The sequence below is a fragment of the Penicillium coprophilum genome (assembly GCF_028826855.1).
Source record: "Penicillium coprophilum strain IBT 35676 chromosome Unknown utg000002l_segment0_segment0, whole genome shotgun sequence".
Lineage (NCBI taxonomy): Eukaryota > Fungi > Ascomycota > Eurotiomycetes > Eurotiales > Aspergillaceae > Penicillium > Penicillium coprophilum.
The window spans coordinates 162,589-187,723 of NW_026622721.1; the positions used below are offsets into that span (position 1 = coordinate 162,589).

Genomic DNA, 25,135 nt, shown 5'->3' on the forward strand with positions numbered 1-25,135 from the left:
GGCCAATCTCGGGATACCTACTTTTTTTGGATGATCTTGAATTTCTGATATTGATTGGGAGGTCTATAAAATGGAGTAATCCCCGGTGACTCCGTATATGTCGGAAAAATTTCGATTCACAAAATGTATTTGTCTTTTTCCCGTCTTCTGTCGTCGTCCCTCAAATTGGGAAGAGGGACTCAAAAATTTTGAGAAGAATCTCACATGGACCGCTGAATAGCCTACCCAAGAGCCCTGAAGACACAAAAAGCCGCATAAGCGGCCGTCTATCCGGTATTCCCGGCTAGAGCCGACTAGGGGATCACGTGCAAAGCTTAGCACTCGGCAGTGACAGGCTGTACGGAGTACGGCGTATGGAGGTACGGAGTATGTTGTATTGTACGGTGAGGTGGAACTCGCAAAATTGACAATTATCAATTTACCTAAAATGGACATGACTAATCAAATGCACTTTGCATGTGTGCGATTTCGGCTTCCCGGCCCGTTCCAAGATCTGCGGGTAAAATTACCCTATTAGGTCGAATATTGGAGGTGTTGGGATGGAATGTCAAACTCTGGCAGTACAAGACTTGAATCGGGTAGGGAGCTCAAACTCATACTATACGCACTGGCGATAGATGTCAGTGACTCTTCGTAAAGTCAATCAGAAACTGTCCTTGTAGTAAAGCAAAGGAGACATCGGAAGTATCATGATTGACGTACACGCGTACTCCGTACACCCTATGACCCTGATTCCTCCGACGACCACAGTGTTCTCCTAGTGATAGTTCAAAACTGTATGAAAATACAATTAGACTAGACCGGGCTGATCGATATGAGTAGACAACTATCCTCAGTAGTGAATTAGAGGTGTAATTTCCGATGGCGATCCGCCCATGTGGGTTTGGACCCCAAGAAAATTATTCGGGATTTTGGGATTACATGGGGCATGACAATCCTTAATGTCATCAATGGGGCTGTGGCGTTGATCACGGTTATTTGGCCGACGTCGCTATCAATGGAGATCATCGCACCCTGGGTAGTCGGTGCAACCCGGAGACTGGTACTATCTGCACCTTCTTAGAGTTTATCTATAGTATCGAGAGCGCTTACAATACTTCCTTCTTACCCGAGCACACTGTGCTTGGAGTAACCACTAGGCCACAAAATTTACAAGAATTAGCCAAAGCGATGACTGATTAGGGATATAACAGATCCCCTAGTATTTGGTCGCGCACAGCGAGATACAGCACACTAAACTTCTACTTTAGGCAACCAATATCCTAATCAACACGTGTGACAACCACCTACTATTCTTAGAGGAAATCTTCTTGTATAAGCTAAGAGAGCGCTAGTGTATATTTAGGCGGAGCGCGAGAGGGACAATCTTCCAGCAAAGAAGAGCGTATTTATTGCACAACGCGAACGTAAGCTGGAGATTGTGGAGAAAACCGTTAAATTGGAGGATGGTATGGTCTCATTCGATGATGACAATTGGTACGAATCTGCAAAAGCAACCGCTAAGAAGTGGAAGAAACCACTGAAGGGTGTGTTGTAAGGAATTGTAGGATTTGCTCAACATATGACCGTGAATACCGATATCCCTAAGTCAACCCGCGAAGGAAAAATTATTGAAAAAGAATAATCTAGTAGTACTATGAATAAAGAACCTGTAACTAAAAGAAGGAACTATAAAGGAGCCATCCCTAAGATACATAGGACTATTTAAGATCCTTTAATTCATAGGAAAATAAGTATACTAACACAAACTCCAAGATAAATATAAGGCGATTTATAATATGTTTCTTATCTAGCTACTATAAGTATAGTAATAGAAAGAAGGGAAACTAGAATAATTACCCCTACCTAAGCTCGTAGATAATAATAAATTGGAAGTCAAAGAGACTCAGGAGAACTAGATGTTTAAAGAAAGAGTATACTACCTTATATAAAGTAGGTTGACTAGCCCTTAGAACACAATTAACGGGCTTTAGAAACTAAGGTTCTTTTCGAAAAATTGCACAAGTTTTGGGCCAGATACCGTAAGATCATCATAGAGATCGAAATGGTTCCTTCCTTCGACAATGAAGAGCTCCTTGGGCTCACGGGCTGCAGCAATTGCGTCTTCACTGAAGTGAAGAGTCTGAGCGTTGATTCCGGCGACCATGAGCAATGGTCGTGGGGAGATCAGGTGTTGGAAATTGAATGAATCGTAGCTGACCATGAGGTCGTAGCTGGAAGGAGGGACTTTCTGGTCCGACCTTGGATTACTTCCACGCTTGGATCCATAGTAACTGGCTGCATCCTTGAAGAAAGAGTCGGCATCATGAGGAATCCGCTTGAGATCGGTACTGAACATGGGTGGTGCTTCCGAATGAGGTCCGCGAGCCTCCTGAGTTCGCCATTCTCCGGCCGCTTGAAGAGCTCCAGCAATAGCCTCGGGGAGTTCCTTGTTATTCTCCTTGTATAGACCTCCATTGCGAGTCATGCGACCGACGCAAGCGGCACTAACAGTAGCCAGGGCCTTGATTCGCGAGTCACTCTGCGCGGCATAGGACGGACGTATAACCACCCGAAGCGCAAATTCCAAGGACGCCAATACGGCTAGGATCAACCTTGCCCTCAAGCGTGGTCAGGTAGCTCACAGCAGCCTTATTGTCTTCTATTCTCTGGTGAGGGTCTTCAAGGCCACGCGGCTGACCGGTGCTTTCGCCCTGGTACCCCGCGTCGAACGTGAGGGCATAAGAACCAGCTTTAGAAAGCAATAGAGCATGGTCTGCAGAAGTTTGCTCTTTGACACCGGTCATAGGGTGACTGATCACAACTGCAGCGCCCTTGCGATCAGGGGAGCCAGCAACAGGAGCATAGAGCTCGCCGCTGATCTGCAGCATAAAAGATGGAAAGATGACCTTGGTTGGTGGAGACATTGTAGTGAGAAAATAACGAAGATCTGAACAGAAATCGATGACTGGGATTGATTATAGAACCAAACTGGCAAGAGCCGATAAGGTGTGTGCTCTTCTAAAGGCGCAGCTCTCTGGCTTCGACGGGATACTTCATGACGTAGTTGTGTGCAATCTCGAAAATCCCGTTCGGGGGAAAAAGCAGAATGCCTTCGGACTCGGAGCGGTCAGTATACGGCTTCCCGGAGGAAACCTGCTGCTCTCAGACCGCGCCTGTGGATTTGTGGTAAGTACCTGATCGTCAGGTTGAGTGGCTGAGCTGAGATCCAATACCCGCAAACTGCTGCGGTGTTCATGAATGTAATTTGACGTGTTTGCATTCTAACCACGCTATCACGCCTGAAATCTGTGGTAATGGCACTGCAGCTCGGCACACCACATAATATCTGCCGTCCAGGGTCATGAAATTCAATTTTCAAGGCAAAATCGCCATTATTGCTATATAGCGAGTATCGGCCGTCAGTGTAGCCAAGGTAGTTGACGATATAATGTCAGGTCCAATTGACTTTTCTTAGAAGTTGAAATCTCAAGGCCTCACCACTGTCTATTGATGTGGGCAACCCAAATACATTAACTGGTTATACTATGAACATAATGTAGTTAACTATCGGGTCACTAAAATATTTGCACAAAAAAAGATGTCCGGCATCTACTAAGTGTTGTGAGGCCCCGGATCCTACTTCTGCAGGGTGGCTCCAAGGTTTAGATCTCTCCTCGATGTGTCCGATAAGTCTCGATCCATGATGGTAGATCAATATCGAATTGGATAAGCTCGCCACCTGGTGGTGGAAGTATTCTTTTCACCCAATCGATAACTTTGGTATCGGAAGCTATAGGACGGCGGGGCTCTGCGGACTCGAGATGACTAATGAAACGCTGAAGATAAGCACAGGTAGTGAGATATATTTTCGCTGCTATATTTACAGTCTGATAGACCGCGGCTAGTGAGTGGGTGGTGGAAAGGGAAATAGGTCGTATAATATCCGCTGGTGATCTAGCGAGTTCTTCTAGTAGGGCTTACGGAGTGAATGATGTCGATAGAATAGAGGCTAGGAGCGTGAAATAGTAATGAAGCCCGTGCGAGGCGAGGGAGCAATTCCTCAGGACGTTTTCGGTGATGTTTTTAAACCAGCCGTTGAAAGCTTCCTTCACTATGGGAGATATTTGTTGAAGACCGTCCAAGCTAGTGAAGTCGCAACAAAAATCCAGAATTTGACAAATAATTTCGGTTGGGAATTTTGCGAAGGGATCCATCTTCGCGATTAATAAATCCGTGAATATAGTGGATATCTGTTGGGCGAAAGGGAATGAAAAGGAAGCGTGAGAGTATTTACTGCCCAAGGCCACAATATGTTATCAAACACAATTGTATCCTAAAATATATCAATAGTGTTAAAATTTTTATATTATAGTATCCGCTTTCCTAGCACTTTATATAGGCTACGGATTACTCATTCAAAATTACTGAACAAACTAGATGAACTAAATCTCTGGTATGCCAATTCGTATGCTCCGACATAGAGTTGATGCCTGATATTTCTGGCGTCTCGGATTTTAAGACCCCTGTAAGTCTCGTTAAAAGCCGAGAGAGTATTGAACTATGAGACCTTGAGCATTTTGTGATTCATCGGTCCTCATTTTCGTCCCACATCATCTTCACACAAAGTCCACAGCCTGAGAATGGTGGCTAAGAAAGGTATATTAGGATCCTATGTATCCTTTGCAGGTATGAACTTCTTTTGAGGCCATATCTAACTATAGCATTTCTTTCAGAGCAAGTACCTTCAAACCATCCGGACTCCGGAACAATAAGTCCTGAGCAAAACTCCCACCTGGTGAGTATCACTCTAATTACGGATTTGAGTCCAGCAGCTCAAGGAGGATTATGTTACAGGTCTCCTGGTCTTCACTCGATGAACAAGAGAACCCGCAAAATTGGGCTCTAAAGAAGAAATGGGCGGTCACCATTACCGTCTCCTTATTTACTTTTATTTCGCCAGTCTCTTCTTCCATGGTCGCCCCCGCGTTGACCAAGATGGCTGCGGAATTGAAGATCAAAACAGAGATTGAGAGTCAAATGGCCCTCTCCATCTTTGTCTTGGCCTATGCAGTGGGCCCGTTTTGCTTTGGTCCCCTCTCTGAGATTTTCGGAAGAGCCTACGTCTTGCAGTTCAGCAACCTTTGTTACGTGTGTTGGAACTTGGGCTGTGGATTTGCAGAGACTCCGGGTCAGTTAATCGCCTTTCGATTCATGAGTGGAATTGCAGGAAGTGCTCCGTTGGCCATTGGAGGAGGTGTTTTGAGGTAAGCCTCCCCAGTTCTACAAATCTTATTCATGAAACCTAACATACCTTGCCAGCGACTGTTGGAATGCCGACGAGCGAGGCAAAGCTGTTGGGATTTACAGCTTGGCGCCCCTCCTCGGTCCTGTTGTTGGCCCCATCGCAGGTGGTTTCATTACTGAAACAGTCACCTGGCGCTGGATTTTCTGGGCAAGCAGCACCGCCGGCGCGGTGATTCAACTCATCGGCCTGGCATTTCTCCCAGAAACCCATAAACCCACGATTCTGAAACGCCGAGCAAAATCACTCAGCAAAGAGTCTGATGGTTTGCGATATCACACAGAGTTTGACTCGAATCAAAGCTTGTTGGCAATTTTAAGAACAGCCCTGGTGCGACCATTCAAGCTACTGATCACACAGCCAATCGTTCAAGTGATTGCCCTGTACATGGCTTATCTCTTCGGATTGTTCTATTTGCTCTTATCCACATTCCCCGGAGTCTGGGAAGGCGTTTACAACGAAAGCGTCGGCATTGCAAGCCTGAACTATATTTCACTGGGCGTCGGCTTCGTGATAGGCGCACAGGTAAACGCTAGACTGAGCGGCCGAATCTACCGCCAGCTTAAGATGAAGCGAAACAACACCGGTGCTCCAGAATTTCGCATTCCTGCCATGTTTTTCGGGTCTCTATTCATTCCAGTTGGACTGTTCTGGTATGGCTGGAGCGTGCAGGCAAAAATTCACTGGATTATGCCAAATATAGGAATTGCCATCTTCTCCGTCGGTTCGATCATTTGTTTGCAGTGCATGCAGACATATCTCATTGACAGTTTTGCCGAAGTTGCTGCCAGTGGAATGGCTGCAGCTGTGGTTCTGCGCAGTCTTGCTGGCTTTGGGTTTCCTCTCTTTGCGCCCTACATGTATTCCGCTCTACATTACGGCTGGGGGAACACTTTATTGGCGCTGCTAAGTATTGTCATTGGAGTTCCTGCTCCATTTATCTTCTGGTTCTACGGAGCAAGACTTTGTACGATATCCCAGTATGCTTCCGGTTAAGTCAAGCTCATGCTCTCTGTTTCATGTTTTGCTCTTCGCTCGGTATTATGAGCGACTTTCTAGACTCCTCCCTCGGTGATCTCCCCTTTATGATCTCAATTGTACATTTATATCAATATCGCTGTAGCTCTCCTTTTAATGATAAACAATCTCCTTTTGTCCTCTTTCTGTAGCTCACTTTTCATTGCCATTGGAGTGTAGAATATTGTCAACCATGGAATACCACCGGGGTATACAGTATTTTTTTTTTTTTTTTTTTTCAAAGTGAGCTATAATGTCTCGCAGTAGCCTATCAGACATATGCCTCGAGATCTGAAGAGAGGGTCCAGTTCTCAACCCACTCCAGTCTCCAGCAAGGATATGGGCTTGATCGGGTGACAGAAGAGTCAAGGGTGTATAATATAGCGATCTAGCTAAACCTCAAACAAACGCGGACACTTCCAGTTTTGGCTATCCCAGAGCTTTTCCTGCCACAACCTGGTCCGTTAACCTTCTCTTCTTTTCTGCAATTACTTGCCAATCTTTCATGGGCCGATGAAGCTGGAAGAACCGTTGCTGGGACCGTCTCACAGCCTCATGACATCGCTTCCAAGAGCGCTCATAGTACATTACATGGTGGATGCGCGAACCAGATCTCCAGGCTCACCTGTCAATGCTTCTGCTAATTCAACTCCATCCACATGCGCATCGTTCCCCCCTCTCCTCCAACAATGGGCATCGCATGCCATGAGTCCCCTACAAATACTATTCCTTGCTGTGCACTGGCATTTAAATCCTCGCGGCTGACAGACACGCTCCGACTCACCCAATTGAAAACATGATGTCGTGCTAGAGCCTCGGCATTGAGCAGCTGTGACCACGGCTCTGCCAACTGACGAGAGTCGATCTCTTCCAGAAGGGCAGATGGAACCTCCTTGGCTTCGGCTGGAGTGATGTTGGGTCGATAGAGAGGGTCGGTTTCTCCCACTCTTGGTCTTGAATACGACCAATCCAGATGGACGCGATTAGGAGTGATATTGCAGATGGTTATGGGGGTGTTGAAGTCATCGCCAACTCCAGCAAGGATGTTCGAGGGTCCACAGTGAGGACGGATAAGCTGATCGAATTGAGACCGTGGGAGTCGCAACTCGCCGTGATAGACGACGACAGGAACAATATCCGGGCAGATGTGAGGCAGGATCTGGGACCTCACTGGACTTTGATGTCAGTGAAAAAGCAAAATTCTGCAGAACAAGATTACCATACAAGTAGAATGGACGCCATCTGCCGCGATTAGCAGCGACCCTCGGTAGCGAGCGCCGTTCTCAAAAGTCACACTAAGGCTACCCACAGTCCCCTCGACACTTTGAAAACGATGGTCGTATCTGATATCCATGTCCTCTTCACCACTATCCGAAATCCACGTGCGTAGAGCAGTGCGGTTCACCCTTACAATTGACTGTTTCTGTTCCAGCTCAGGCGCCACCAATACCTTCCCTGTATGATTGTCTCGTGGCGCTTGGTCGATTCAGCCAGTCCCACCAAGAAGTCTGTCTGGAGCCGCACCGCGAGTCAAGCTGCAGAGCGGTAGATCTCCAAGAGCTGTGAGGAGGGACGAGTATCCCCACTCGCGGAGACTGATAGCAAATGGCTGCGATCCGGGGTGGATGCATCAAACACAATGTTAGGGATGCCAGCATTGGTAAGCAACCGCCCTGTGGTGATACCAGAGATACCAGCGCCGATGATGAGAATTGGGTGTGATCGAGTGCCGTTCATCTTTCTCTTTTCGGTAATTTCGTCAACCTTAATAATTTTGAAGCGTAAAACGAAGGATTGGGCTGCGCTTAGATTTACCGCCACCTTTTGAAATCAACATTATTTATTGAATGGATGATGCCACTTCTCGAGCCCTAGGCTCGGAACAAGTCTTTCGGATCCGAATGAGTCGGACAGTGAGGCTGTTAAAAGCCGAAGTTCGGTCGGATTCTAACGATCTACAATCTGCATGTCAGACACAGTGAGTTACAAAGCCGTTGAGATCATCAATATATTATTGCATTAGTACGAACAATCTAAGATGTCTCATCCGTCTTTAAAACCGATACATTCTCTCAAACTCTCAGCCATCGCCAACGAACCGAGCAGACATGACAGCACTCGAACCAACTTTGACTCCATCCAGCGAGCACTCACTCAAAGCGAAAGCTGCAAAAGAAATCTACACCCCGTGGCGCCTAGCAATATACGAAATTTGGGTCCTAGGCATCGTCAGCACCTGGGCCTGGGGCTGCCAGATCAGCCGTTATTTGATCCCACCATTCCGATCAAACATCGGCAAAAAAACACCTCGATATCGGGGCCGGAATAGGCTACTACCTTCGAAACGCACAAATTCCGGCTTCCACAGAGCTGACTATTATCGACAACGAAGAGGCCAACCCTAAACGTGGCAATCGCTCGGTCAAACCGGCCGGATGCCCATGGCATCTTAGCCAATATCCTCCAGCCGCTACCGGTGGAAGAGAAGTTCGACTCGGTGTCTATGTACTATCTTCTTCACTACCTTCCTGCCCCGGTGGCGAATAAATGTCGGATCTTCTTCTATCTCAAGAACAATATGACCGCCGACGGCGTGATCCACGGGGTTTATGTGCTAGGGCGCGGGGTCAGGAAAGACAGCTGGTTCGCAGCATTTATCCGACGTGGTGGTTTGAATCATGGGGTCTTCCATAATAAAGAGGATAACGCGTTTGAGTTTGAACGCGCACTCCGTGAGAATTTCCTTCAGGTGGAGACGTGGGTCGTGGGATCGATCTTCATCTTTCGGGCCGCGCGGCCGATCAACAACTAGTCCATGTCATTCGGCTTACTAGTGGCTGGTGCTGGACTACAGCCGATTTGTGGGAGTTATCTTCACTCTATAGGTGTGCAGATCATTATTGCGACATCACAAATAACAGATCGCACACATCGAATCGAATGGAACTTCTGGCCAGTGCATGTCTGCTTATTCCTATTCCGAGTATATTTAGCGTAGAGCTTCAGTATTACATGAATCCAATCTTCAAGTCTTTAAAAGCTTTCGCGAATCATTCTGGGATACCCAGGTGGCTCGCCCTCTATTCATCATCTAGTTCAAATTTAGCGACCCGATTCGAAGAAAAACATATCCGGACCGGCAATCTCGTTGAATGGCATGCCCGAGAACAGCTCTTCCCACATGGTTTCCGCTCCCGGGTCTATTCCGTCGACAACGCCCGTCATCGTTGGCGGCGCCGCAAAGGGTGACGAGTTATCCAAAGCCGGCGATATAGAGCACCAATTTGATAGCGGAAGGAGTGATGAAGAATCTAGGTCCGCTGGCATGGTGGGCCCTGTGTGTGGCCATGTACGATCTGATTCTATCCGACTATCATTTAAGCTCTGGGATAGGTCCCGTCTTGATGGGACAGGATTTATTGAGTTCTGGCCAGGTGTCATGGGATTTCCCAATGAAACTGGCCCTGCCATCGCTAGCTTCTCCCTCGTTCGCCGCATCCATTGTCCAAGAGGGGTATCAGGGGACTGGCCCTGAGTTGCCTCGTGGTGCAGGTATGATTTCTCAACCAACGGCCAAGCTTGTTGCACTAAGCTCGAGTCACTGCTCACATAACACTCGGCCATAGCAATCGCCAGGGCATGCCATGGTATGGTTACGTACCAGCGAAACCCTTCTGCGCGGAAATTTGTGTGCATCTGATATGCTTTCTCCAGAACAAGAAGGCAGAGACGCAGCAAGTCGGGATTGCCCTCTCGGCGAGGGGGTGGCGATTTTCCGGACCTTTGGAGAGGCCGCATCTCAGCCAGTCGTGCCGTCATAATGAGAGTTTGTGTGCCGTGCCAGGTAAACCACGCATACGCTGACGCCTCGGGGTCGCAGAAATGAAGGAGGCGAAGTGCTTCCTCTTCAAAACACCGCGCCATTTGCTGTGGCAATTCCGAGTCGTCATGGCGGGGGTGATATCTGGAGGACGTGGTGATTGAGTCTTCTGCTTCAGCCTTGCGATCCTGTCTGGCGAAGTTAAGTAAACGCCCCATCTGTTGAGCATGATAAGTTACGAGTGCAAAAGTCGTGTCCGTAAGACCCTTCCGACTTGGCTCGCTTGACGTGGTAGTAGGATCAAAATCCAGGTCATTGATGTGTTGCGGGAGATCAGTGGACGTGGAGTCGTCGACTCCAATAAGGGGCTCGGAAGCTTGGAAAAATGAAGCCTGCAGGTCCAGAAGGCAAACGGTAAACCAGAGCCGTCTTCGCATTTGCTGTTTGAAGAAAGTCTCATTTTCGGGGTCTAGATGGAGACCGAGACCTTTGCTGATTCGCACCGCTACAGCAACCAGGGTCCAAACAGCTTGAGTGCGATCTACCGTTCTTCTTGCTACCTTGAGGCAGGTCAGTCGTTGCTGTCGCAAGTTTTGGGGACAAATCTGTACCAGATATAGGACAAAAGCCTGGAGTACGGTTATATCGCGAGTGGAAAGTAATCCTGCCCGCCCGATGGCCATCTCACAGGTAGCGCGAGACTCGATCACTAAGTCTGACTTTTTGGCGTGAAACACGATAGAGCACTGACTCTCAGTCATACTACTAATGGCTGCAAAACAGACGGCCGCACCCAGGGCCTCCGTCGCCGGGTTTCCCTTAGCATAGGCCAAATATTGCCCTTGGAGCATCAACCATTTGCTCAAAGACGGACGATGCAAGATCTTGATTATCGGATCAACCTGCTGTAGATAGATCTCACATAGCTTACTGGTAATTGCCAGATTTCCCAATGAGATCCGCAATGGTTTGGGGGAAGTAAGGTTGCTCCCTAGCAGGCCAAGGACCTGAAGTCCGTCGTCGTCGGAGTTGTGGAGGGAAGTGGGTATCGGGCGTTCTTCGCCCATTGACGATTTTATCACGTTACGAAGACCGTGAACCTATTCGAGTTCGCGTTGATCTTATCGCTCGTCCGTGTTTTATTTTGTAGGTCTTACTTCTTCTATCAAGTCTAACCAAAACTGATCGGGCCCTTGCAGCGTCAAACGTTTAGAAACAACCGAATTGTCCTTTTTCGGACGACTCATTCCAGGAGCCGAGAGAAATGTTGAAGTATCGGATAAATGAAGCGACTGGTCAATCCCATCGTCAACAAATCTTTCACATGAAACTGGAGGAGTTGCAATACCTGTTCCCGTGAACCCGCCGATGTTAGTCCCGACCTCATACTTTCAATCAGAGTTTCTAGGCGATTGATTCGCTCCTGGAAATTCCCATTGGCTGGAAAGGTCGGCTGGGCCATGGGCACCAGACCTCCCGGGACCGCTGTGGGCGGAGGCGTTGAGATTCGGCGCGGACGAGTGACATGTCGGCCCCGAGGCAGTCGCGTTCGAAATATGGGAGCACAAGGAGTTCCAGAAGTGGTACAGTTGGTGCATGGGTTGAGCTTATCGCACTTCACCTTCCGCTTGCGACAAAGCTCGCAACTGAGCTGGGGGCTTTGAATTGCCTTGCCCGTTCGCACGGGAGACTTGACTGCGGGACTGCGATGTTCCATCGCTGCCAAACTACTGGGTGCATACGCTCTTCTCCTCCTTGGTCTTTCTGCAATCAAGAAGCGCCGGAGATGAAGCCTTTGAAAAATTCCCCTCGCCTCGATCACGTGTTAGTGGGCTCGTGGCCTCGCGGAACCTCCGAAGAAACAAGGCGATTAGGTCAGATTGACCGGGGTTCGTTGGTACTAGGGAGTATGTAGCTTTTAAAGAACGTCAAACGTTATGAAACCGCGTAAAGCGCGAAAGCGCGAAAGCGTAAAAGTAGAATAGCGGTTTTCAACATATAGTAGGCCACGGTTTTTGGAGCCAAAAGTGTGGCGAAAAACTAGAAGCAACTGTGCTATTTTAGTTCGCGGGTGAATATCTGAAACGGGGCTCCTACGTAGGTAGTAGAGTAGGCCTTCAGGTCACGGCACGGGAGCGGTAACTTAATGCCACGACCATTTCAATCTGAGGATCACATTCCACATTGGAAAGCTCTGTTGGCCTATCAACACCTCCATGGTCACCAAATTCCCACAAGTACGTGCAAACGTTATAGTATAAACATGAAGATCAACTTAGAGAAAGACTTCGTGTGAACCAAAATAAGTACGCATATTTGAGTAATGTTCAAAAATACTTGGGGAGCCCTGGGCGAATGCCCAAAGTGGAGCCAAGCCCTCGATTTAGGCAGATATAAGAAATGTAAATAGGTATCACTATGTAACCACCCCTATCGCTCATAAGCAGTGGGACGGTTTTCGTATAGCCATCGATTATGATAAGCTGGGACAGTGAATGAAATCACCTGGCCTCACCTGACCTAGCCAATAGCGGAACGTAGGCTGATCAACCTAGTCTACGCCACAACCTCTTATATTCTACCATCCTCTTTACCTCCTCTCCTTAATCATCATATATTGTTTATTTCGCGGAAAGCATCACATCCGCTCGAGAGATACTAGACAGAATCCAGTTTCCCACTATCCTACTATAGATATATTTAGGCGCCCGAGATAGACCGAGCCTGATAGGCTCTCTATAAGACTTCGCGAAACACTTTAACCTCTCACTGTGATTCCTTAGGGGGCACTCGCAATGTGGTATCTAGGAGTACCTATCGCCGTTAGGGTAAATTGTACCTTAAGTAGTAGAATTTTAACTATCCTTTTTCCTACTAACGATATTCCTATCACTATAGGCCCCTATAGTTGTGGTACGGGACGATGACTATATAGACGCTATTAAAAAACTTAAGAGCGCGGGATTTAACCGAAGTGTTCTAAATCGCGCCCCTCCTCCCGAAATTATAGAGGACCATCCAAACCTATAGTAGGTTTTAGAGGATATAAATACTGGCTATAAACGCTTAGACTAGTCTTGTGTAGTATTTGATTATCTATAGGGTGATCCTGTAGAAAAAGCCTTATAGGTATACCTGATTCCGAACTCCTTTGCGTATATTCTCTATGAAGATACCCCCCACTCTTCGACTAGAATAGGAGATATAGCGCAGACAACGCGGTTTTAAAGTTATGGCAGTCTGTACTATCTACTGGAACAGGCACTAGTAGAAAGCTTTGTTAAGGCTATAATCGAAGAAGAAATAGACACTAGTTTTTCTGAGTGGGGCGAATCACTAAGGTCTTGGGTATCTCTGATGATAGGGTACCTAGAGGTTAACAACGATATCCTCGATATATGTCCGGATAAACAAGTAGTGGACTGGTATAGTCATAACTTTGGTCGAATCTATGAGGCCAATTTCGGTCCTATAGATCGGCGCATTTCAAAACGTCTCGGCTCTGGGAAAGAGATGCCAATAGATATGAGGGGAAATCCTCTTTGATAGTTTATTTAATAGTTTATAGGATTAGCTATATACTATCAAAGGTTTATTAAAGACTTTATAAAAATCTATATTCTACTATATAAGCTATTAAAGGAAAGTGATAGTAGTCTATATAAGAAACGATTCTATCTAATTATATAGATAGAGGCCTATAAGAGCGCCTTCTAGAAGATTAAAGAGCTATTAATCTCTATACTAGTCCTTAAATAACTATATTAGAATAAACTATTTATAATTAAGATAGATACCTCTAAATAGGCACTAGGTATAGTCCTTATATAAGAAGATAATAAAGGAGTTCTCTATCTAGTTATATATAATAGCTAGAAGTTATATAGGGTAGAACTTAACTACCCTATATATAAAAAAGAGCTTTTAGCTATTAAAGAATCGATCTATATATAGGACTAATATATTAATAGTAACTATTTTAAAATAATAATTATTACTAATAATATAAGCCTATAGTACCTAAACACTATAGAGAGTATAGTAAGTACTTTATATATTAGATCGTGGAACTCTAAGAATATTAACTAGCTATCTACTACTAGAAAGGCTCTAAAAATATTATTATAGATATAATTAGCTAATAACTAGATCTAGTCTAAGATACCCCTATAAATATTAGCTAGGCGTAGACTACCTAGAATACCTATCTCGCGATAATTAGAAATATATAGGGGGTACTAGAAGATAAATAGTTAGTAGTAACTATCTATAAGAGTATACGATTATCAGGTATAAGGCCTATTAACTGGGTAAGATACAAAGGCTTATCGATTAGGAGAAGGGATCTAAAACATATTTATCTTAAGGTGTAAGACTAACTCTTACCGAAGAAATAGGATCCTAAGGATCCCTAGATTCTTATACTCTAGTACCCTATATATACCTTGTGAGCACTTTAGCAGAAATAATATTATAGCCTAATAGTAGGTTATAATATTTTGTAGGGGAAGGTGTATTAGGTAAGCTTTATCTTATATAATATTGTATTATATAAGATATAGAAAGGTTTATACTTAGCTTAAGTAGATAATAATAGGTGAGAGGTAAGAAAAGTTGTATTAATTAATTGTTTTCTAGCTAGGAATCCTCCATTCCTTATATAGGCAAGCTCTAGCAGTATAGAATATCATAGAAAGTCATTAATAATATAATGACTTCATTATGATATCCTAGATTTATGGCGATATATTGTGAGTCATAATATAGTTTACCGTAGATAATATATCTAAGGTTCTCTTAGATACTACCGGTAAAATATATATCTTATACTCTCACACCATAGTATATATCTTACAATTACTATTATACTTATACACCCCCTTAATCCTTATAATCTTTATAAGGATTACAAGTATAAGTATATAGTATAAATATATATATTATAGGTCTTTATATAGTACCTAGCTTAGCTAGATCTATAAAAGCCTTATATAAGATATTATTAATATTCTTTGTTAAAAGGTCTACTAGTATATATTTAGAAGGTATTTAATTAATAGTGATTTTACCTTCTAATAAAGCTTACCTTGTGAAATAATATATTATTTCAATATACTTTGAGCGTTTATAGAATTCTAGATTCTTAGCTAGTTTCTTAGCTAATTCACTATTAACTAAGATAGTAGGTATACTATATATATATCCTAGATCTAGCTCTGTGTTTAATAAATTAAATATATTAGCTAGATATATAGCTTCTTTAGTAGCTTCTTTAAGTACTATATATTTAGCTTTATAGCTACTAATTACTATTGTTTTTTATAGTTAAGAATTCTAACTAATAGGGTTATTAATCCCTATATTAGGGCTTAGGCTAAATATATAGCCTAATATAGATTTTCGTTAATCTAAATTATTACCCTAATTAGTATTAGAATAGCCCTTTATATATAGGTTATTACCTAAGTAATTATATACTAATCCTATATTAGGATATACTAGTAAATATTTCTAAATCCTATTTAGGGCTATAAAATAGTCCTTACTAGGATTACTTATATATCTAGTATAGTATATAGTAGTAAAGGTTATATTAGGCCTAGTTTTTAGGGCTAAATAGAGTAAAGACCCTATTTGTTTCTAATATTCTTTAATATCTTATAGGCTTATATTTATAGTATTCTTTTTAAGCTTTAAACCTAGTTTACCTAGTGTTTATATAGGCTTATAACTAGGATTATTATAAATAGAGAACTTATTTAATAGTTTCTCTATATATCCCTTTTAGTCTATATATAGTATCTTATCTTTATAGTTAATAGATATACTATTACCTAAGAATATAGATACTATACTAATTTCTTCTATCTTTATATAGTGCTTTATTTTAGCTACTATATTATAAATATAGCTTAAATCTTTATATATTACTAATATATTATTAACGTAATAAATTAGTATATATTGATCTTTAGGATTTATATATATACCTTTATCGTATATAAAGACCTTAAAGTCAAATTTAGCTAATATATTAGATAGATATTTATACTAAAGCCTAGGGCTTTATTTTAGACTATATAGTGCTTTCTTTAGATAATAGCACTTATTAGGGTTATTATATACTCCTATAGATAGGATAGTATATATTTTAGTATCTATATTAGTATATACAAAGGTATTTTTAATATTATATTGTAGTACGTGCTAGCCTTTATTAACTACTATTATTAATATTAGATACTAGGACTTAGTTCTATATATAGTAGAAAAGGTTTCTAGGAAATCAACACCTAGTTTTTGCTAAAATCCTTGAATTACCTACCTAGCTTTATATCTAATAGTTTTATTACTATTAGTTATATAGTCCTTATCTAGATTAGGACTATTAATAGGTTTTTTCTTAAAAACCTATCTACCCTTAATAGGTTTTATATTAGGTAGTATATCTATTATTTTATAGGTTTCTTATTTTTTAAGTTCTTTAACTTCCGCTAAATAAGCCCTAAACCATTTATCCTTTTTAGGACTATTTATAGCTTTATTAAAGCTATTAGGTTTAGTTAATAGTGAAGCGGTTAATAGAAACCTATTATCTATATTAGTCTCAATAGAACTAATATAATTAGTTAGTATAGTATCCTTAATAGTATATAATATAGGTATTTAGACTTCGACCCTATATTTAGGATTAGTATTAATTCTAGAGGTTTCTCCTCTAGTTAATACTCTATTATTATTACTTATATTGTCCTTAATAGGACTATTAGGATCTATACTAACTTCCCTAGAATTTAAGTCTTTAGGACTAATTAACTTAGTCCTATAGGGTTCTATATTTCGAGATATTTCTTTTAGGAATTGATTTTTATATATAGTAATATCCCTAGACTATAGGTATTTTTACCTTTTATAGTCCTATATTTTATAGTGATTATAATCACTATATCCTATTAAAATAGCTTCTTCCTTTCTAGGAGATAGCTTAGTCTTATATTTATTTGTATAATAATAGGCTAAAGAGCCCTAAGTCCTAATATTAGTTATATTAGGCTTTACCCTATTTAATGATTTATAAGGGGTTAAAAATCCTAAAGTTCTATATAGGGTCCTATTATATATATAGGTTATAGCTTAGAGTGCTTCTCCCTATAGATAATTAGGGCTTTTAGACTAAATAAGCACTACCCTTACTTTGTTAAATAAAGTAAGGTTAAATCTTTCAATTAGCCTATTAGGTTCCTTAGTATAACTAGGAATAGTTATATAACTAATACTATATTTATTTAGGGCTAATTAAAATTACTTATTAATATATTCTCTACCTTTATTAGTAAAGAACTATTTAATCTTTCTTTTTGTATGATTTTCTATAAAGACCTTAAAATCTTTGAATACTTTATAAGTATTATCTTTAGAATATAATAGACTAATCCAAAGATATCGAGATTTTTTATCTAGGAAGGTGATATAATACCTATATTTATTATAGGTAGGTAGTAATAGACCACCTAAATCACTATATATCCTATCTAAAATATTAAATTTAGTAGGATTATTTAACTTCCTATATATATATCTATTATCTTTAGATAAAAGATATACTTTATATTTTTTATTAAGGAAAGCCTTAATATATTCTAGGGTTATATTAATCCCTAGGGCCTTTAATAGAATTTTTAAGGGCTATATATTAATATACCCTAGTCTAATATACCACTTTTGTATATTATCCACTATATTACTATCTATAGTCCTTTTAGGAATATAGCTATTATTACTATTAGTAGGTATACTAGGTTAATTAGTCCTAGTAGCTACTATAGTATTTATAGTTCTTTATAATATAGTGGTTTTTATATAATATAGATTATCTTTCTTATTAGCTATAGTAACTATTTTCTTTAAAGGTGTATATAAGTATACCTTATTTTTTATAAATAGGGCTATTAAATTAGATAACTAGTATATACTAATAAGATTAATACCTAGATTAGGTATATAGAAAACATTTCTTAATAAGTATATATATCTAGTATTAGATTTTATATATATATCACCCTTATAGGTTACTTTAATAGTATTAGCTTTACCCTACTTTACTATAGTAGTGGTAGGTTTAGCAGAAGAAAGATATTGTAATTTATATATAGTACTAATAGTGGTAGTACTATTAAGAATAAAATCCACTTTTTCTTTTATAGGATTTAATCCTATATTATCTAGTGGTTTTTTAGTTAATAGTTTAGTACTATATAATAATAGAGGATATACCTCTTCTATATTATTATCTATATCTAGTATTTAATTATTAGTTTAATTATTAGGCTAATTATTAGGCTAATTATTAGGCTAATTTTTAATACTAGTATATAGTTCTTTATCTAATTTAGGTAAATTAGATAGATTAGATAGTATATCTATATCTTTAGTAGATTTAGGGGTATCTACTATATTAGATATAATCTGATCTTATGATTCTAGCTATTTAGGAGTCCTAGGGCTTATTGAATTTATAGTTTTAGCCCTAAAGGATTCCTTAGTAGTAGAAATAGGGGGTTTAATAGTCTTTTTAGCCCTTTTACCTTTTAGAATCTAGCCCTTAGGAGCTAGATTAGGAAATAATAGCTAGTAGGTATTAGTATTATAACTAATAACCTTATAGTATTGGTAGTATTTTCCTTTAAAAGGCTTATTTTTATACAATTTATAATACTTATATTTAAGTATCATAATATTCGTATAATAACTACCTTTATATATAGAAGATTCCCTACCCCTAGCTTTATTAATTAAGCTAGAAAATAAGGTTTCCACTATATATAATTTAGGGTTATTTCTTAATAATTGGGTTATATTTTGAATAAACCCTTTATAGTTATTATTTAGACTATTAAGAACCTAGGCTATTACTACCTAATTAGGTAGATTAATACCTTTACCCTTAAGGTTATCTACTAAGGTTTTAACCTTATTAAGATATTCTTCTATTGAATTAAAATCGTTTAATCCAGTGTTAAAGAAATCTTTTAGGGTTAAATATTTAGTAGTAAAACCCTTAGGGTTATATAGGGCTTCTAAGCGAAGCTAGGCCTTATTAGCACTCTCTATATCTTTTAGATATAGGAGGGGCCTATTATCACAATAAAGCTTTAAAATAGATATAGCCTTATTGTTTTTAACACTAATAGAAGGAGTTTCTATAGGTATATATAGGTCATCCTTTATTAGGGCTACTTTAACCCTAATAGACTATATAGTATAGTTCTCCGAGCCCCTAAGTTTAGGGAGATATATCTTATCTAGGGAGGCTATAGTAAGATATATAATAAATATCGGAGATTAGGTATATATATATAGTATACTATATATAATAGTATACTTATATATATAGCTCACTATATATAGTAATATATACTATATATAATTGTGAGAATATATCACTATATACTTATTAGTATATAGTATATTACTATATTTAGTAATATAGTATAGTACTATATTTAGTATCTTACTAAATATAGTAATTCGGAAATTATTCGGGAAAGGCTCGGCGATATATCGGTATTTCCTATTTAGGAAATAGGTAGTAAGCCGGGCTCATAACCTATGAGCACTTTAGCAGAAATAATATTATAGCCTAATAGTAGGTTATAATATTTTGTAGGGGAAGGTGTATTAGGTAAGCTTTATCTTATATAATATTATATTATATAAGATATAGAAAGGTTTATACTTAGCTTAAGTAGATAATAATAGGTGAGAGGTAAGAAAAGTTGTATTAATTAATTGTTTTCTAGCTAGGAATCCTCCATTCCTTATATAGGCAAGCTCTAGCAGTATAGAATATCATAGAAAGTCATTAATAATATAATGACTTCATTATGATATCCTAGATTTATGGCGATATATTGTGAGTCATAATATAGTTTACCGTAGATAATATATCTAAGGTTCTCTTAGATACTACCGGTAAAATATATATCTTATACTCTCACACCATAGTATATATCTTACAATTACTATTATGCTTACATACCTAAGCTAAGTCCCAAGCCGATTACAAATCAACTCCGCTTAGACCCTAGGGCATGATATACTTAGATAGATGATCGTGTATCAGAAGTGAAAGGACCTTTATCCTTTACACTATCGAAACCTAAGAGAATCTATTTATAACCTATTAAAACCTAAGAGGACCTATTTATAACCTAGTCCCCTAGAAGATCCCTTAAAAATATTTTATTTACCCTCCTAGAAGAGCTTTTCTAACTATAGTTAGAGATAATGATCTATATACCTACCTCCTAGAAGTGATTTTCTAACTATAGTTAGAAAATATAATTCGGAGTATATATAATAAGTTAAATATAAGAGAAGAGAAATATAGCTTTAATATGATATCAATTATATATAAAACTAAATAAGGATAAAATATTTCTACTTATATTTATAGTTATCCTATAATATATATATATACTCCCCTCTACTATAAATATATATCTTTGAGCTATTATAGTATAAATTAATAAATTAATAAAAATACTATATAATATAATATGTTTCGATTAAAATTTTATTCTAAGTTATATTATATATATACTAGTTTCTTATATACCTAAATATTTTAGTAAAATTTATAGGTATTATAGATTAAAACCACTATTTGATATAGAGTTAGTAAAATAGATATAAACAGTAGTTATTTATTATACAAAGTCAGTGAGTTATACTGTATCTATTTTAGTGACTTTATATAATAGTGGGCATTGTGGGTATACCCGCTGTGGGTATACCCGTGGGCCTTAGGCGTTATAGACGGGCACTCGAAAATCTAAATAGCCAAAGGCCCACTGTGGATGGGCGATGGGCACCTCCTAGGTGCCCATGGACGGGCGATGTCGCAGTCTACTAGTACCCCACACATACCTAAGCCAAGTTCCGAGCCGATTACGAATTAAGCCCGCTTTGTCTCCGAAATATAGATAACGTACGTAGATGGATGACCTAGTATCAGAAGTGAAAGAGTATCAGAAGTGGAAGGACCTTTATCCTTTATAATACGTACCTAGGTAGGTACCTAGGTAGGTATGACCTTTGGATTACTAAAACATTGGTAATATTATCCAACGAGAGGGTTATGAACAGACGGCATACTTAGTCGCCCGTAGTTAGGGTAGAGCCGGGAATTAGAGGCCCCGGGTAACCGGGGACCGGAGCATTAGGCTACCCACCTGGAATTAGGCTATCTGACTAGCAACCCTAGTAAACCGTAACTTAGTTGTGCACCAGTTGCGACTGAGGATATATGATCTGATCGTGAGCCATCCATAATATCTCTATCAAGCCAACTCCTCTTTGTCTTCTCTACTTCCTCAAGCGTCAGACGGTTCTGCAGCACACCAAGAGACAATTCTGAATACGGCCGACAATGAGAGCTGTTCAAATACATGGCCATGTTTCTTCTCCGAAGCTTCTCACAAACCCTGACATGGAGACTCCTACCCCTCAAAATGACGAGCTACTCATCAGAGTTCACGCTGCTGGAATCACCGGCGACGAAATACTGTGGCCCGAACCATACGCGTGTGCTTCTCATATACCCGGACACGAAATCTCGGGCGTGGTCTGCGCGACAGGTCCTCAGTATCACGGTCCCTTGAAAATCGGTCAAAGTGTCTTTGCGCTACTCAGAGCCGACAGAGGCCAGGGCCAAGCCGACTACGTGATATGCCTCCCCAAAGAAGTTGCACCGAAACCAGAGTCACTTTCGCAGGAGAAGGCAGCAGCGCTTCCAATACCACTTCTCACGGCGTGGGAGGCAATTGAATCCCACACCAAAATCAAACCAGGTATGCGAGTCCTTGTCACCGGGGCTTCTGGCGCAGTTGGGATCATGGCTGTCCAGCTTGCCCGTCAGCTGACCGGTGCTCACGTGGTCGCGTTGAGTTCTTCTCGACATCACGATACACTGAGGCGTCTTGGCGCACAAGAGGTGCTTGACTACAATGCTCCAGACTGGAAGCATCAGATAACCGGTGTGGATTGTGTTCTAGACACAGTTGGCGGTGATATTCTGGCCCAGGCATGGGAGACATTGAATGAAAACGGAACAATCGTTACTGTCGGAGATCCTGCACCCGCCTGGGCATTTGGAAGAGCTGTACCGACAGAGTCTGTCAATCGCCCTCATGTGCGCTATATCTACTTTATCGTGTCCCCCAACTCCGAGAGAATGACCAAGGCAAGCGACATGATCAATAGCGGCCGTCTTGAACCACTGGCCACCAAGGCTTTCCCTTTCAGTGAAGCGATCGAGGCTTGGACATATGCAAGACAGAGGAACAGGGCACACAAGGCAGTGATTGATTTTGTGGCAGGTGAGTCATCAGCTTAGTCGTCCACAGGTGTGCGCACCGGGCCAGGTGGTCACGCCAGAGGACATACTTGAGTATGATGTGTATTTATTTGCAATTGCATTGAGTCAATCTGAGGCTTCAGGATGAATGTCTGATTTCCCAAAAAAGCGGAATTGAATTCTCATAGACTGTGTAAAGAGGATAGAGTAAAAGGGGTCCTTCTGCATTGAACATGGCGAGTACCTCGCGGAGAACATTCCCAGTCGCCAAAGACGGGACAGTATCTCGCGAGGAACAGTTCCTCAAGAAATACCAGAATAAAGGTCACCAATGTCGTACCACCCGCAAAGATCATCAATCGAACCCAAGGAGGGCAATATATCCATACTGCTCGATACTTCGAATTCCGATCTCATATTTTCCTGTCTTTCGCAACCAGAGAGGTCTGGCACATCACTTGAGCAACTTCCACTGCTGCCACTCGCAGCTTTAGACCCAAGTCCCAGTACATGGTGGGCGATTGTTTGAATCTCCCTAACATTTCTCGCTGTTCTTGGCCAAATCTGTCCCAATTGCTTCAAACAACCAATGGTCATTCGGATCTGTCCTCTAGCGATCGCCAAGTCTTTCCCCTCCAGTCGGAAGCTACATGCAGCAAGCAATGCCAACGTTCCTTCACTAACCATGCAGGTCGTAAATGGAGTATGGTGAAAATACAAAGCTGGTAATGCTAGAAGTCTGATCTGTGCCTCTGCGGACCGGAGAACTCGGATTGTGTGCACATTCGTGAGATCTGTTGTTAGAGTGTCGAGGGGTGGCTCGCGGGCACAGCTAGAGATAGCCTCTGCGCGACTAAATTTAAGATCTGAAAACGGCCGGTGTAAGCCAATGGTGGCGCTAAAAGCTAGTCGTCAGCGACGTCCCTCCGGTAAGTAGCAGAAAAAACCGGCAGCAGACTCACACATGTATGACGAGGTGCGCCTGAAACATCAACTCATCAATTTCTCCGGTCTTGTTCATAACTTGTTTATCTATCTTGGGTAGTAAGAGTAACCATCCACCCAGGGCCGAGTCCGCAGCCTGGATCGTTTGTATCGAGTCGTCTTTGTTCGCAACTTTTGGCACTGTGGATATTGCCAAAGCCGCACACCGTACGGCACCGATTAAATATGCGAACGATGAAAATGCGGTATCATCGGGGGCAAATTCACGGCTGTCAAACTCGTCCTGGGTTTTAGGCTCTGGAATATCCTGCGGCGGGTCAGCAAGTCACTGCGTCCTCAGAAAGATACAGTCCACACATACCCCCGACTCGTATTCTGACTCTTCGCAGGGCAAGTCGACCGTAGACTCAATAGCGAAGGCCTTCAAATTCATAGTCCCCAAAGTCCCCGCATAATATGCGTCCACAATGTAGAGCATCCACCACGTTCGCCTCCAGCATTCCTGCAAAACGGGATCACCGGCCCCATATTTCAATGCAGAGTTTTGCTCAAACAACTTACATTCAGTGGCTAGCCAAATAGCAGCGTCCACTTGCAATTTGGCCTCGGTTCGCTTTTCATACCAGAACAGTGCTATGGAGTATAAAAGTCGGCACTGGACCACAGTAGGATCTCCTGAGGGTATATGTGAGAAACTGGAGTTTACTTGATCTTCTAACTCGATGGACCATCCCCGTGCGTCATAGATATACCCAACAAGTCGCATGACTGCGATCAGGGATCTGAGTGCGGGCTTTCTGCTTGGAGCTTGGTGTAGTCGTATGAAATGTTTCCGTGGCAGCAGAAAAGGGTGAAGTTTGTGGAAGTTGTCATAGTAAGCGTTCATCAATAAATCATTCTGAATATCGTCGATATTGACTTGAGTTTGTGGCGATGAAGCCGCACCCAAAGTCCCGTCGCGTATGTTAGAAAGTGGAAGCTGGCAGAACCTATCAGGAAGCTCCTCCCTGGCAACATCCTGACATATCTGACCATCCGCCAATTGCTGTGGGCTTGACCGAGTCATGGAAACCGTATTTTTGGTAGAAGATTTTCTGCGCCGCTCCTCCAGTGCCACACGACTTAGCCCACCGCGACGCGATCGAGCATATTGACACGGCTGGTTCAGCTCAGCGCAGCGGCTGCAGCACGGTTGTTTACCGTCGCACCTCACATGACGCGATCGGCAGGGCAAACATGCCAACGAAGAGCGTGTTACTTTGCTGTAAAGTGGACTGATCGTGGAATCCATACCAAATGAGAATATCAGAGAACTGTTCGAGTTTCGCCATGCAGGAAGTGCGGGTATTCGGGGACTTTGGAACCTGCACCGTTCATTGATTATACCTTCAAGCATATCTGCGAAGAGCAGCCGAATGTCGGCCTGATTTTGCTTTTCTGCCTGAATTATGCCTGATCCTAGACCGCGTTCACCACCGCTCCATGTCGTTTATTGTAGGTAGGTAACATCATCATTGAAGCTATTCCCACCGGGTAAGTTCCTATATTTGTCAAATTACCCTTGAAGCCCCCTGTTGGAGGTCTACAGAGTAAGCCATGATTGGACTGAAATATCACCCGCAGAAGATAAGGGGACCCGACCTCCGCAAAGGCCACAAAGCCCAGCCCGCCCCAACCCGCTAATGGGCTGGGCCTTGGGCCCGGACCCCGA

General features: G+C 41.5%; 8 protein-coding genes across 8 annotated transcripts; 4 read left to right on the plus strand and 4 right to left on the minus strand.

The window, feature by feature from the left end:
- Positions 1 to 1,499: 1,499 nt before the first annotated feature.
- Positions 1,500 to 2,906, minus strand: N7500_001457 (alpha/beta hydrolase; the record flags this gene model as incomplete). The annotated part of the gene is made up of 3 exons (XM_056672603.1): positions 1,500 to 1,519; positions 2,086 to 2,521; positions 2,574 to 2,906. The coding sequence occupies 3 exons, from the start codon at positions 2,904 to 2,906 to the stop codon at positions 1,500 to 1,502; spliced, it is 789 nt and encodes a 262-aa protein (XP_056536122.1).
- Positions 2,907 to 4,622: 1,716 nt separating this feature from the next.
- On the plus strand, positions 4,623 to 6,280 carry N7500_001458 (MFS transporter; the record flags this gene model as incomplete). Its single annotated transcript, XM_056672604.1, has 4 exons — positions 4,623 to 4,668; positions 4,716 to 4,777; positions 4,837 to 5,246; positions 5,302 to 6,280. 4 exons carry the CDS (start codon positions 4,623 to 4,625, stop codon positions 6,278 to 6,280), a joined length of 1,497 nt encoding a protein of 498 aa, XP_056536123.1.
- Positions 6,281 to 6,730: 450 nt separating this feature from the next.
- N7500_001459 (FAD-dependent monooxygenase nscC) lies at positions 6,731 to 8,038 on the minus strand (the record flags this gene model as incomplete). Its single annotated transcript, XM_056672605.1, has 4 exons — positions 6,731 to 6,877; positions 7,713 to 7,756; positions 7,802 to 7,910; positions 7,940 to 8,038. 4 exons carry the CDS (start codon positions 8,036 to 8,038, stop codon positions 6,731 to 6,733), a joined length of 399 nt encoding a protein of 132 aa, XP_056536124.1.
- An 841-nt stretch (positions 8,039 to 8,879) lies between these two features.
- Positions 8,880 to 9,113, plus strand: N7500_001460 (S-adenosyl-L-methionine dependent methyltransferase; the record flags this gene model as incomplete). Its single annotated transcript, XM_056672606.1, has 1 exon — positions 8,880 to 9,113. The coding sequence occupies one exon, from the start codon at positions 8,880 to 8,882 to the stop codon at positions 9,111 to 9,113; it is 234 nt and encodes a 77-aa protein (XP_056536125.1).
- A 290-nt stretch (positions 9,114 to 9,403) lies between these two features.
- On the minus strand, positions 9,404 to 11,188 carry N7500_001461 (fungal specific transcription factor domain-containing protein; the record flags this gene model as incomplete). The annotated part of the gene is made up of 1 exon (XM_056672607.1): positions 9,404 to 11,188. The coding sequence occupies one exon, from the start codon at positions 11,186 to 11,188 to the stop codon at positions 9,404 to 9,406; it is 1,785 nt and encodes a 594-aa protein (XP_056536126.1).
- A 2,165-nt stretch (positions 11,189 to 13,353) lies between these two features.
- Positions 13,354 to 13,667, plus strand: N7500_001462 (uncharacterized protein; the record flags this gene model as incomplete). The annotated part of the gene is made up of 2 exons (XM_056672608.1): positions 13,354 to 13,359; positions 13,383 to 13,667. 2 exons carry the CDS (start codon positions 13,354 to 13,356, stop codon positions 13,665 to 13,667), a joined length of 291 nt encoding a protein of 96 aa, XP_056536127.1.
- A 7,945-nt stretch (positions 13,668 to 21,612) lies between these two features.
- On the plus strand, positions 21,613 to 22,518 carry N7500_001463 (NADP-dependent oxidoreductase; the record flags this gene model as incomplete). The annotated part of the gene is made up of 1 exon (XM_056672609.1): positions 21,613 to 22,518. One exon carries the CDS (start codon positions 21,613 to 21,615, stop codon positions 22,516 to 22,518), a length of 906 nt encoding a protein of 301 aa, XP_056536128.1.
- Positions 22,519 to 22,933: 415 nt separating this feature from the next.
- N7500_001464 (uncharacterized protein) lies at positions 22,934 to 24,190 on the minus strand (the record flags this gene model as incomplete). Its single annotated transcript, XM_056672610.1, has 4 exons — positions 22,934 to 22,954; positions 23,164 to 23,377; positions 23,442 to 23,731; positions 23,786 to 24,190. The coding sequence occupies 4 exons, from the start codon at positions 24,188 to 24,190 to the stop codon at positions 22,934 to 22,936; spliced, it is 930 nt and encodes a 309-aa protein (XP_056536129.1).
- Between the last annotated feature and the right edge of the window lie 945 nt (positions 24,191 to 25,135).